The sequence below is a fragment of the Anguilla rostrata genome, chromosome 2, assembly GCF_018555375.3.
Source record: "Anguilla rostrata isolate EN2019 chromosome 2, ASM1855537v3, whole genome shotgun sequence".
Lineage (NCBI taxonomy): Eukaryota > Metazoa > Chordata > Actinopteri > Anguilliformes > Anguillidae > Anguilla > Anguilla rostrata.
Genome location: NC_057934.1, coordinates 24,262,330 through 24,275,563, shown reverse-complemented (window position 1 = coordinate 24,275,563; position 13,234 = coordinate 24,262,330). Strand labels below are relative to the sequence as shown.

The 13,234-nt window shown below is 41.6% G+C and overlaps 1 protein-coding gene across 1 annotated transcript; it reads right to left on the bottom strand.

Moving 5' to 3' along the window:
* Nucleotides 1-203: 203 nt before the first annotated feature.
* LOC135247645 (group XIIB secretory phospholipase A2-like protein) lies at nt 204-4,755 on the bottom strand. Its single transcript, XM_064321351.1, has 4 exons — nt 4,382-4,755; nt 1,844-1,932; nt 1,123-1,288; nt 204-808 (listed from the first exon to the last, which is right to left on the bottom strand). Exons 1-4 carry the CDS (start codon nt 4,629-4,631, stop codon nt 690-692), a joined length of 624 nt encoding a protein of 207 aa, XP_064177421.1. The 5' UTR covers nt 4,632-4,755; the 3' UTR covers nt 204-689.
* Nucleotides 4,756-13,234: the final 8,479 nt, after the last annotated feature.

Sequence of the window (13,234 nt, the reverse complement as noted above, 5' to 3'; positions counted from 1 at the left end):
AGCCCCCTACCCACTTCTGTCATATACCAATCCTTTCAGCAGTTGAACCAATTTTTAAGTGAACAGGAGTGAATGCAGATGTTACACCTTATTTTCAAATGAAAGGTGATGTGTCAGTCAGGCTGACTGACTGTAGTTTGCCTGATAACCTGAGTTATCCAAATTTAAATGTGACTGGAATATACAGAGAAATACACAAAAGATGCAAATAGAATTAGTTATATTTACTTTGTGCATGATGTATACATCTCGTAATTATATTGTAGCTTAAATTATATTGCTACAGCAATATACATTATCATTAGGAAATTTCATTTCTCATGGTTGACACAGTGAGTTTTTATGTGTATGTGTGAGGATAGTGTGGTGTTAGCGTTGTGCTCCATGTTTTGTGCAGTGATGTGTTACATTACAGTGTTATGTGCTAATGCATTCTATTATGTTACGTGGTGTTGAAGAGATTTATCTGACCGGAGTTACGTTGTGTTACACTTGGCGTCACGCTACATTGTGTGACATTACATTGCACTTTTGTGTTATGCTGTGTTGTGTAGTATGTTATAATGTCTTGCAATGTTCTATTCAGAGTCCTTTACTAATGCATTGTGTCATGTAGTAATGTAGCATTGAATCATGTTGTGATGTGTTGCATATTGTTGTGTTGTAGTACTGCACAGGAGGTAGATTCTCTAAAGCTCGTCTCGCTCCTCTCCTTCACAGACACATGCTGCCCTCTGGCTGTTCATGAAAGGCCTGCAGCCCAAAGTCCAAACTGTGTTAAACAGGGTGTCAGCCACCGTTTCACATGCTGTGAGAGAGAGAGAGAGAGAGAGAGAGAGAGAGAGAAACGAGAGAGAGATCCGTCAATAACTCTTCCATGGACTCATGTACACCCTCAGTAATCAGCCTAAATAAACACTAGGAGAGCTGCAGTTTGTTCATTCACTTGCCCGTGGTGAGAGGACACCATATTTTTCACACCATCTAAACACAATAATTCCCCACCTGCATTACTGTACTTGCCTCAGCAGTAAGAGCCATTCTTGCTTCAGTTCATGAATGTGTAAGGAATCCTTTTGTGAGGAATATCTGCATTTAGGAGAATTCAGGAGAATGACTGACCTTCGACTCTTGATACAAAGCCAAGACTCTTCTTGAGGTCAGAACAGATTCCATGTAAACACCAGCGAAACTTGGAGTCACAGCGATACTTATTGGAGCCACACGTGTCGTAGCACATGTCCAGCTGGTTACAACACTTTGTCATGGCCGGGATTCCCATATCAACCTACGCAACATGGGAGAAAGGAGTCAATGAGTGTGTGTGTGTGTGTGTGTGTCACAGGTTAGTACGTGGAGTATGATTAGACTAACAGACAGCCTTATGCAGGGGACACTTCCCACACCAATAATAATTAATGAATCTGTGAAGGGGAGGCGATTTACATTTGAACCTCCCTTAAATGCTGAAAATATGCATAAAGCATGTGGGAGTTAATCACAATGATGGGAATCCAAGATATAAGGCTAACAAGTCAGCAAGTAAGTTAATAGCTAGCTAATTTCTTGTGAATGGTGTATGCTAGCCCTGCTCATACACCGTGTTGGGATGCAGTTCAAAATGTATTTGATTCAATTGCTCAGAAATCAACAATTTAGTTCATTTCACACAGCACATTATCTTGTGGTTTGTCTTCTTCATCTTAATTCCTTATAAAAGGCCATGCTGATTTAATTATCTTCGGTTACAAACTGTAAAGGAAAGTGCCCCCCCCCCTAATGTTAACAAGGTTACGCCCTTGGTGTGTGTTGATTGACAGGTTTGTATGCAACAGGTACACACTCCCTCAGGAACAGGCAGTCCCAGGAAGTAGGAGCTGCAGCCATTGGGTTCTGGAGTTTTAAAGTCAGGGCGAGGAAGAGGAGCCTTTCCTGAGAGAGCAAGAGTGAGTGAGGGAGAGGAAGTAAAGGGGAGAGAAAGAGGGCAATTGAGAGGCATCCAGATTCTGTTTCCTTTGTAGGTTAATTCAGAATAGTGGTAACCAACCCTGTTCCAGTAGATCTATCGTTCTGTAGGTTTTCATTTCAACTGTAATTTAGCACAACTGTCTCTACTAATTAGCAGCTAAACAAGATCTCTAGTTGTTTAATAAGGAGCACTTTGTTAGGGTTGGAATGAGAAAATACAGGATGGTAGATTCCAGGAACAGGGTTGGTTGATTTAGAATAATACCCTTGGAGCATATGACTACATTGCTTTTACTGAATAATTCAAATAAAAATTATTACTTCTAAGAAGCATGTTTTGACACCATTTCAGAAGATGATTATCTTCCTGAATTTACAATATTTGTATCTTGTTTATCACAATGCTGTGGAAGCATATTTAAATGTGACACATTTGTACAACAGTGCTGTTTCATACATCAACCATTTAAAAAGCATACAAAAATGCTTAATACATACAGGTTTGCAGCAGCAGCACATGGTTGTAACATTTCTGACAATAATCATTACTGTTATTATACACAAAGCTGATCCTGGACCAGAATTGTGGGAGATGTTCTTTGTGAAATATGAGTTCAATAACAATTCCAATCTAGATGGCAACATAATTTACTTGAGACATAGGGGTTGCTGCCGACACCCTTTTTTGTGAAAAAAAAAAAAAAAAAAACTCACTCTGTTTTCATTCAGTGCCTGCTGTGGAAAGCCTGTGTGCTAGGAGGGAGGTGTTCACACAGGCTGCAGTTGGACAAATTCTACACATTCAGTCCCTACTTAAAGCCTCATGTGGCGTTTACAAGGTATTTATCAGTACAAACACACAGAAAATTATTTTATTCAACCACATTAGTCCATTTCCACAATAAAGCTGGGGCCATTTTGGAAGTCAATGTGCATGCACAAAATAATTTTCTGTTCCTTCTGGATCAGCGTGTGTGAGGAAAAACTAGCAAGGATAATACTTCACACCCAGAACAGAGTCCACTTTTCCCAGCGGGAGAACTGTTTTTATCATTAATGCTGATAAAAGCAGCAGCACTAAATAAAAAATGAAACAACTGTCAGTCTCATGTGGCCAAAGGAAAAATTACATGCCTTAAAAATGCATTTATATAGGAAGCCTTAATACCGCACTTCATGTAATATTTCTCATATTTCTATAAATACTGTGTGTCATGTATATAAATTATTATTACCATCTCTACACACTCTTCAACCAGTATACCCACTAAACCATCTCTACACATTAACCAGTATACTCACTACACCATCTCTATACATTAACCAATATACCCTCTCCACACTAACCAGTATGTCCTCTACACCATCTCTACACATTGACCAGTATACTCACTACACCATCTCTACACATTAACCAATATACCCACTACATCATCTCTACACACTAACCAGCATATCCTCTACACCATCTCTACACATTAACCAATAAACCCACTACACCATCTCTACACACTAACCAGTATACTCACTAAACCATCTCTACACATTGACCAGTATACTCACTACATCATCTCTACACACTAACCAGCATACCCACAAAACCATCTCGACACACTAACCAGTATATCCTCTACACAATCTTGACACACTAACCAGGATACCCACTACATCATCTCTACACAGTAACCAGTATACCCACTACACAATCTCTATGCACAAACCAGTATACCCACTAAACCATCTCTACACACTAATTACACCATCTCTATTCACTCTTTAACCAGTAGACAAAGTTCAGGGGGTTGGAGACATTGGTTACCATAGAGACAGGTATTGGATCAGTTTGACAAAGAGAAGAGAAGAGTCCTCCATCAGGACCAGTGATACTGGTACAGACAGCAGATATCCACCGAGACACAGAGCAGATATTTAGAGAGACACAGAGTAGATATTCACTGAGACACTTAGTGCATATTCACTGAGACACAGAGTAGATATTCCCTGAGAGACAGAGTAGATATTCACTGAGACACAGAATGGATATTCACTGAGACACAGAGTGCATATTCACTGAGACACAGAATGCATATTCACTGAGACACAGAGTGCATATTCACTGAGACAGAGTGCATATTCACTGAGACAGAGTGGACATTCAGGACATTCACTGAGACAGCCTTGGTGGACTCTATACATCCTGACCTGTACTGCTATGGGAATGGCACTCACTCAAGCTCCCTTCTGATAATGAAGGTGCCTTTTCTTTGACAGGGACCCAACATGTCTATCTATTATTCCAATCATTCATTAACATTGTCTTCCTGTGTTCATTAATACAATTATTAGGCTTCGCAGCAAAAAAAATCCAACATAAGATGATGAATAAACATAAGGAATTCATCAGTCTTCTTACCGTATTTACAGCGATACTGACATACGCCATTGCGGCCTCCCAGGAGTTCCAGCATGGAGTCAAAGTAGCCATTGACAGCCTCAAAGCTGCCACGGAGGGAGTTTAGGCCCCAATCTGAGTCCTCTTCATCAGCCTCTGTGGTGTTGGCCATCGGGGTTGGCTCAGGGGCATCTGCACTCATGGGCTCTGGGTCCTGGGCACCAGTCGCCCGCAGGGTGAGGAGGATCAGAAGCAAAGCGTGAGGTAACATGTCGGCCGTGTTCTTCCAGGAGCAGTGCGGCGTGAGAATATCAGAGAAACTGGGCACTGCACAAATAATTACACAGACTGAGCATCTCTCTCTCTCTCACACACACACACACACACACACGCAAACTTACAATCTCAAAAAGGCGTGGACTTCAACCCGTGACTGCAGCCGACAGACAGCAGGGCAGCCTTCGTTGTGGAGGAGCAAAAGTCATCTCCTATCTCTCGTGGTTCAACTCAGTTCAACTCAGATAAATCGAACTTAAACTCAGCTCTGTTCATGAACTAGAAGACCATATATGTGTTATTGCCAATCTATAAAAATAGGAACAAAGAATATACATACAGTATAAATATAAATCTTTAGTGTCACTCTGAAGGTTTGTTTATCACAACTATCACTCCAATGACTACTACTACTACTACCACTACTACTACTTGAATCTCATCATGCATTTAACCATGAGTGCAACTTCAGGGCAGATGTTGGATGAATGCAGGCCATTATTTTAAATATGAGGCAAAGCACCCTCTTTTTTGTGCAGTCTAATCTATGTACAATCCAGTAATGTGGGTGATATCTTCCCGGGGGCCACAGAGACGAAACTTGGATTGCCATTTCCATTGGCACCTCATAATCAGTCAGAACATCACAGAGACAGAGCTGGTGTATCGACTGAGACGCACTCCATAGAGGCAAGTTTCTCCACCAGAGTTGACAGGGATTCCCCCTCTTTTATCCAGGCACAAAGTAGGTTTTTCTGGCCATTCTGCTTTTCAGCTCTGGTAGAAAATAACAGAAAAAATGTTATTCGTCTTTATTGTATTTCTTGGGCTGACATTTGTGTCCCTGCAGTTTGCCTCTTATCTGAGCTTGAGGGGGAGAGGGGGAAGGGCTGGAACTAGATAATTATGCTCAAGCAAATCACACTGTAAATGATTACTGTATACTCTATACTGAAATATGGTGTAAGGTTTTAAAGGTATGGTCTGAGGAGGTGGATTACAGAGCATACCTTTAAAACCAAAAGGAATCAATATGTTTCAACTCTATAAAATGTGTCAACTCAATTTCTTTGTGATTTTTGTTCATTTTGTTATACTGAGCATTTATATTTTATCTATTCCATTTGTTTACAGTCACATACATCCAAGTTTCACTTTATTTTCTCAATATGCATATATCTTTCTTTATTACATCCCATTACGTTGTCACATGGTATTGATTGACAATCCATGCCAACCTGTCACGTGATTGATGGTTTGCTCATCCCTATCCTGAATCTACAAATACTTACTCTTGTAACATTCTGTTCACACCCTGATGAAGCCCCTGCAAGGTCGAAACTGGTCGGTTTTTTAACTTTAATCTAAAAATAGTTTCTGGAGGGATAGTTAACCTAAACCTAAACCTGAAAACAGCTTATCAGCTCACAAAACAGATAATTTTGATAAAAACATTACACTGATGTATCATCCTCCGTAGTCAGTTTGCACTTTAATTATTTTGGAAAGGACCCGAAAATTAATGGGAGTGAACTGGGAGCCTAACAACTGGGAGGAATGGCAATGCTGTTAAGTGTAAGCTGATGTAGGCTGTAGTACTCATGCCTGAAAATACAATGGGGTAGGCTCAAATAATTACGTTATGTTATACCAAAGTAAAGTATCCTTTTAAGAAATAAAAGCTGAGCCTCACAAAAACTTTGTGTTTGTTCTTTCAACCATTCACAACTGGAATTTTGAAAAGCTGCGTTTCAAAAAGCAAAAATTCATAGCCCATTGCTTGTATGCATTTCCATAGCTTTTAGGGGAAAAAAAATTGATAGCTTTTGGGAAAATGTGAAAACGTATTAATAATTTTAAAATAAGCTTTAAAAAATGAAACATGCTGGAAAAAAAAAAACAGGTGCAAATGTAATTAAAAAATTACAATAAGAATAGCCAAATATAACATTTTAACATAGACTATAACACATCTGAAACATAGGCCGATAAAATATAACATATCACATTAAAGAATTTGAATAACATGCATGGAGCTGCCCATGAACTGAGCGTGGAGCTGTCATTGGAAAAAAAAAGAGCAGTTCAGTGATTTTCTGAAATAGTGAGAGGATTTATGTTGCAATGAACACAAATTTTGTGGCTAGGGATTGGATTAGACACGTATCATTCAACTATTATAGCCCAACCTCACCTATTTTTCCCACGGCGCGCAGGAACTGCCACCATGGGCTATGCATGGCAAATTATGGTCACTCACTCATGGACAACCTGAGAGGGACGTTTGGTGGGACGCACGCGTCGTGGGTCTGCATGGTTTCGTGCTTGTTTAAAGGTAAAACTGATCACACGCCTGAGACTAGTGAGCCATCACAACTAGCCTACTCCCTCTTGTGGGCATTTGGAGCCCCTCTGCTGGTCGGGACCCATTTCATAACTAACTGATGAAACTGCCATGGCACAACTATGGTTGTGAGATGTGTTCGGGTAGCGTGTGAGTATGAGACACAGCCTGAGAGCCTCTCACGCCAAAGGCCTGAGAGTTGGCAGCGCCATTGGTACAGCTAAACTGTCTACTCTCTCAAAGGCTGTGCTCCAAGAGCCAGTCTGCATTCTCACACCAGTATCATCAACAATACGGCCAGTTAAACAAGATTTTTACTTTTGCATTGATTTTGTCAGTTTTAGAACTGAATTATTACTTTTTGGCCTTTTGAGCCTGAATCTCATCTGCCTTGAGTTCCCAAAGATGCAGTACAAGTCGCCACCATTTGCTATGAAATTGCACTTCTGCTTAACCAGAACTGATTCTGGACTAACACTCGGGTGCAATTTATCTTTGATATCTTCCTTCCGCAGTGAACTTTGCAAGGACTGTGGACTTTTTTCTGAGGACAAGACTTATTCACTAGCTGTTTTGGGGTAAAACAAGACATGGTTTCTCACCTTCCCCGCGCAGATTGGTCCCTCTCATGAATCAGTTGTGTCTTGTATAGTGTACTTAAAATCCCAGTATGATATACTTACTTCCAGGGTTTTGTAGAGTATATTTGGGAATCGGGAGCATACTTTTCAGAAAAGTATTCTTGAATGGCTCTCTCCACGGACATGAGATTCATGGATTAATGCATGGGAAAGGCATTTCACTGAGAAACAAAATCAAGTAGGACATGAATTTGGTATTTGACCTCAATTTTCTGGAAAAGAAAAATGAGAAAAAGGCACAATTTCGCTCATGCCAGTTAACAAGCCTAGAACATGGGTTGGAGTTACACCTGGGTGGAGTAACACGTGTAACCCCACCCTACAATCGTCATTGGCTGTACCTTTCGCTGCAGCACTCTAGCCTGGAGCTTAGGGCGGTCTCTGCTTTCAGGTGGCATCAGATTTACGGTGAGTTTTCGGTCAGGAAGGTCCACATGACCACCTTATTTTGTCAGATGATCAAGTCAGGGAAATTGGGATTCTAGATGCAACACGAATTGGCTGAGTTGTAACGTAAATGCTTTTGCCAAACAAAACATGGAGTCCTGCGTGAACTGTAAGAAATTTCATACAATATAGCCATAAGTGAACCACAGCTACAAATTTAAAACACACAGGCATACTTTGATAACTATAGTAGGCCTACTGCAGCATTCAACTCCCTGTGGTATTTACATTCTTAAGCCCCTGAAATAGTCAAAGATTGCTTGCTATAGCTAGCAAGTCGATTGCTAACCTACAAGGTAAACTACGGAAGAAAATAAGTTTTTTTTAAACTGTGAAATTAATATATTAGAATTTAAAAACTGTGAATCTCAGAAATACAAATAAAATACACCTACACTTTACACAGTTCCACTTTCAGCACTTTAACCAAGTTCAACGCTAGATACCTTGCTAACAAGATGACAGACCGACTGTGTAACAGGACAGTCGGCTGTCAAATTAAACTCAATGATCAGCTTTACACTTCGGTCCGGTAGGTAACTTTACCATTTGTATACAAACTGGTGCAAGATAATGACTTCTTCAAGGCATGTATATCCATTTCCTTAAAAAGTGACAATGTCAAATACACCGCTCTGCCATTTCCACTGTTTCTACAGTTCAATACCTCTTGACCAGTTTTGTATTCCAAAGAAATGCTACCCAATGTTTCCTAAATTCTTTAAAGTAACATTGGGTAGCATTGCTTTGGAATACAGCTTGCTCCTTAGCGCACATGCCAAATCTGGCCAATCCTTGCCCATTTCGGGGGTACCCTATTTAAAGCTTCATAACTCCACAGAGACTTGAAAAATGGCTTAAATGAAGCAAGACATTTGTACAAGTTACAATACTAATGCATATTAGTTTATATCAATCATTTTTGAAGAAATAAAGTGCCACAAATGCAATTACCTAGACAGAAAATCTAAAATGAATTTGCACTTTTTTAGTTTGCAATGAAATACTGAGAGACTGCATATATACAGCAGGTTAAACTATAAATGTGCTGGATCAAAAACTTCTTGACCACAAGTTATTTCACTACAAGTCAACTGTTTTGACTCAAGAAACTCACTGTTGCATAATTTTCAAGTGGGAATTGCAAGCTTTCTGTCAGTACGGTGGTCTAAAACATCTAGGGGTCCAGAAACATCCAAAATCTCTCCAAAATGAATAAAATGATTTTTGTCCATTATAAAGCATACAAATGAGTCCCTTATGAAGGTTTAAGGTTTAAGGTTTAAGATTAAATCAGATATCAGATTAAAGGATAATGCAAAAAATATTGTCACAATGTGGTACAGTACCTACAGTGAGCACCATAATTAACTGGACAGTGACACATTTTTTGTTATTTTGGTTCTGTACTCTAGCAAAGGTTTGAAAGGATACAATGAGGTTGAAGTGCAGACTGTCAGCTTTAATTTGAGGGTATTTTCATACATATCGGATGAACCGTTTAGAAATTATAGAACCTTGTGTACATAGTCCCCCCCCTCCCCCCCATCTTTTTGCATGATGAAGTGCCATCCAATGAGTTTGTGTAGTAAACATTTCTGTAGACTTCAGAATTCATTGTTCTACTTCTGTCTGCAGTCATATCATTGATCAAGACTCCAGTTCCACTGGCAGCCATACAGGCCCAAGCCATAACACCCCCTCCACCATGTTTCACAGATGAAGTGTTATGCTTTGGATCATGGGCATTTCCTTTTTTTCTCCACACTTTCCTCTTTCCATAACTCAGGTACATATTAATCTTTGTCTCATCTGTTCACAAGACTTTGTTCCAGAACTCTTGGGGCTCTTTTAGGTGCTTTTTAGCAAACTGTAATCTCGCCTTTCTGTTCTGTTCTTCAGGCTTATTAGTGGTTTGCATCTTGTAGTGTACCCTCTGTAGTCCTGCTGGTGTAGTCTTCTGCAAATGGTAGACTTGGACACATCTACACCTGCATCCAGGAGAGTGTTTTTGATCTGTTGGGCTGTTGTCAGGGGGGTTTTCTTCACCATAGAGAGTATTCTCCGGTCATCCACTACAGTGGTCTTCCTCGGTCTACCGGGTCTTTTGACATAAATGAGTTCACCAGTTGTTTTTTTCTTGTTAATGATGAACCAAACTGTTGATTTGGGCATGCCCAGGGTTTTTGCAATGTTCCTGATTGATTGATTTTCATTTCTGAGCCTTAAGACGGCCAGTTTAATTTGCATCGACACTGCCGTCTTCTTCATGTTGTCACACCCCAAGCACAATCTCCAAAGGCAATTGCAAAGTCTAGAATCAAGAATAGACATCAGTAGCTCTCTTCTGCATTCACTAACGACACAAATGAATACAGCTGCCTAACGAAACACATCTGTGAAGCCAATTCAACAAATACTTGTAGCATTTTGTTATGGTTCATTTCACATCTAGCAGATCTTGTATAGGCTTTTAAATCTGTTAAACAGTGAAATCATCCCAAAATCATGTTGATGAATGATGTAATGAAAATTAGACACAGGTTTCATTGGGCCCTCAATGATTCTCATGCATTTCTCTGTCAGTTCTGCAAGCCGACAGATTTCGACTGCCGCAGGTAAAGTCAGGTCTCGTTCGCGCAGCAAGTGCCGTCTGGTGTCCTCACTTGCAACACCTAGTACGAGCCTGTCTCAAATCAGTTCATCCTTAAGCTCTCGGTACTCACATGATGATGCTCTTTCCCTTAGCCTCGTCAGAAAACTGTCAATTGGTTCATCAGTTTCTTGTTTGCAACACCCGAATATGTATCTCTCACAGATAACATTTTTCGCCGGCTTGAAGTAACCCCCCAAAGCATTCAAGATAGCAACTGGGTCTTTCTTTTGTTCCTCGGTCAATGTGAGGCTGTGCATGTAAATATGATTGCACTCATTACCCATTAGCCGTCTCAGCGAGGCTGTCTGAACTTCCTTCGACTTCTCGTACAGTTCATGCTCAAAGCTGTGCATTTCCATGGTCACAATCTGTCCTCGGAAGGACTGAAAATCGACCCAGAGAAAACACAGGCTGTGTTGGAGATGCCAACACCCACGGATGTGAAAGCTGTGCAACGCTTCATTGAGTTAACATACCTTGCAAAATTCCTGCCAAAGCTTTCAGAGATCTGTGAGCCACTCCGCAGGCTCCTGGATAAGGACACTGAATGGCATTGGTTGCCCAAACATGATGATGCAGTGCGTGAAATAAAGCAGATGGTCTCTAGCACACCTGTTCTGAAATATTATGACATCACAAAGCCTGTTACGATCCAGAGCAATGCTAGCAAGACCGGACTGGGGTGCTGCTTGTTGCAAGGGGGGCAGCCCGTGGCTTTTGCCTCGAGAGCACTGACACAGACAGAGCAAAACTACGCCCAAATTGAGAGAGTGCTCGAGCATAGTTTTCGCCTGCCAGAGATTCCACCAATACTTATATAGCAGGGAATCAGTCACCGCAGAAATGGACCACAAACTGTTAATCGCTATCTTCAAAAAGCCCCTCCTGAGCGCACCAAAATGTCTCCAGGGCATGTTGCTGCAGCTGCAAAGTTACAATCTCAATGTTGTGTACAAGCCAAGGCCCGAAATGTACGGCAGTGACACTTTAAGCAGGGCTACTCCACCGTGCCACGGATCTGACAGCCCATGTGTGCAACATGCGGTGTGTACCGTAGACAGCACTCAGACTGAGTACTCACAGCTGGACCAAGCACAGCACCTGGATGTTACAGCCTTCAGATTCCGCCAAATTGCGCAGCACACAGAAACGGATGATGTACTTCAAGAGCTAAAATCTGTGATCCTCGGTGGGAGGCCTGATGTCAAGGAGGACACCCCATTGGCAGTGCAGGAATATGCCAGATCTATCACCTGACATGCTCATCACAAGCTGCAAAGCCCAGTTTGCGCGTTATGGACAGCCAGACAGAGTGATCACTGACAATGGCCTGCAATTTGCTTGTGAACAATTCGGGAGATTTGCAGCGAGCTGGGGATTTACCCATGTCCTCACCCCGACATCCAAAATCAAATGGGAAAGCCGAGTCGGTTAGACAGCAGCCCAGCCCAATGCTTAATGTCATGCAGGCTCAAAACTTCACTGCCGGTCGCAGACAGTTTGCTTCTACCACATGTAGTGGACGGAGTGACAGAGAAGTTGCGGTGGAAACGGGGGATTGCGAAATCAATCTACAACACCTCTGGCAGGGACATCCCGGAGCTGAATGTTGGAGATCATATAAGAATGAGGCCTCTTCCAGGTGATTGCACAGGACGGTAGCGACTGGGCCAATGCCTTCAGAAAGCCGCTCCTCGTTCATACGTGGTGGATGTTAACGGCACACTTTACAGACACAACCATGTGGATCTGCGTGTTGCAGAGCGCTCAGCCCAAACACAGCAGTTGGGAATGCCAGAGCAGAGCAATCCTGACCAGGGTCATGTCACTGGAGAGACAGCCTCAGTCGAGACAAGGACTGTCTCAAGTCAGGGCGAAGCAGGAAAAGGGGAACCTCCTCACATCCCGGGTGCACCGGCGCAAGGACAGCATTTGACACCAGGAAAATACGTATGTACAACAGGCCATGCCGTCTACTCGCGTAGTGGCCGCCTGTCATGGCCACCACAAAGACTAAACTAAACTAAACTTTTAAACTAGACTTTTGGAAAAAAAAATTGTAAGACATATAGGCACATGGGCACAAGGGTGTAGGTGGATCTCTGCTCTAACAAAAGCCCACACACACATACACATTTCCAGTATACATACAAAGAAAATGTTTACAGAAGACTGCTGGACTGCTCCTTTATGCCTTGTGAAAATAATAATAATACATTGTGAAAGGACAGAGATGATCTGTAAAATATGTTATGCTATGCATTTTGTAAATTGTGAAATGTTTGCAAAGCATGCACTGTAGAGAGGTTAAAGGGAATAGCCTATGTAGATGTAGTGAGTGCCACCGCTTGGTAGGACAGAGAGAGAGAGAGAGAGAGAGAGAGAGAGACCAGATTTTGTGGAACGAAAATGCGTCTTTTCATTTTACAGCCGACACATGGCTTTCGGTTTCGATAAACACACACAATCAAACGGATTTTTCAGCGCAGCAGTTTCTTCGTCTCCAGCCA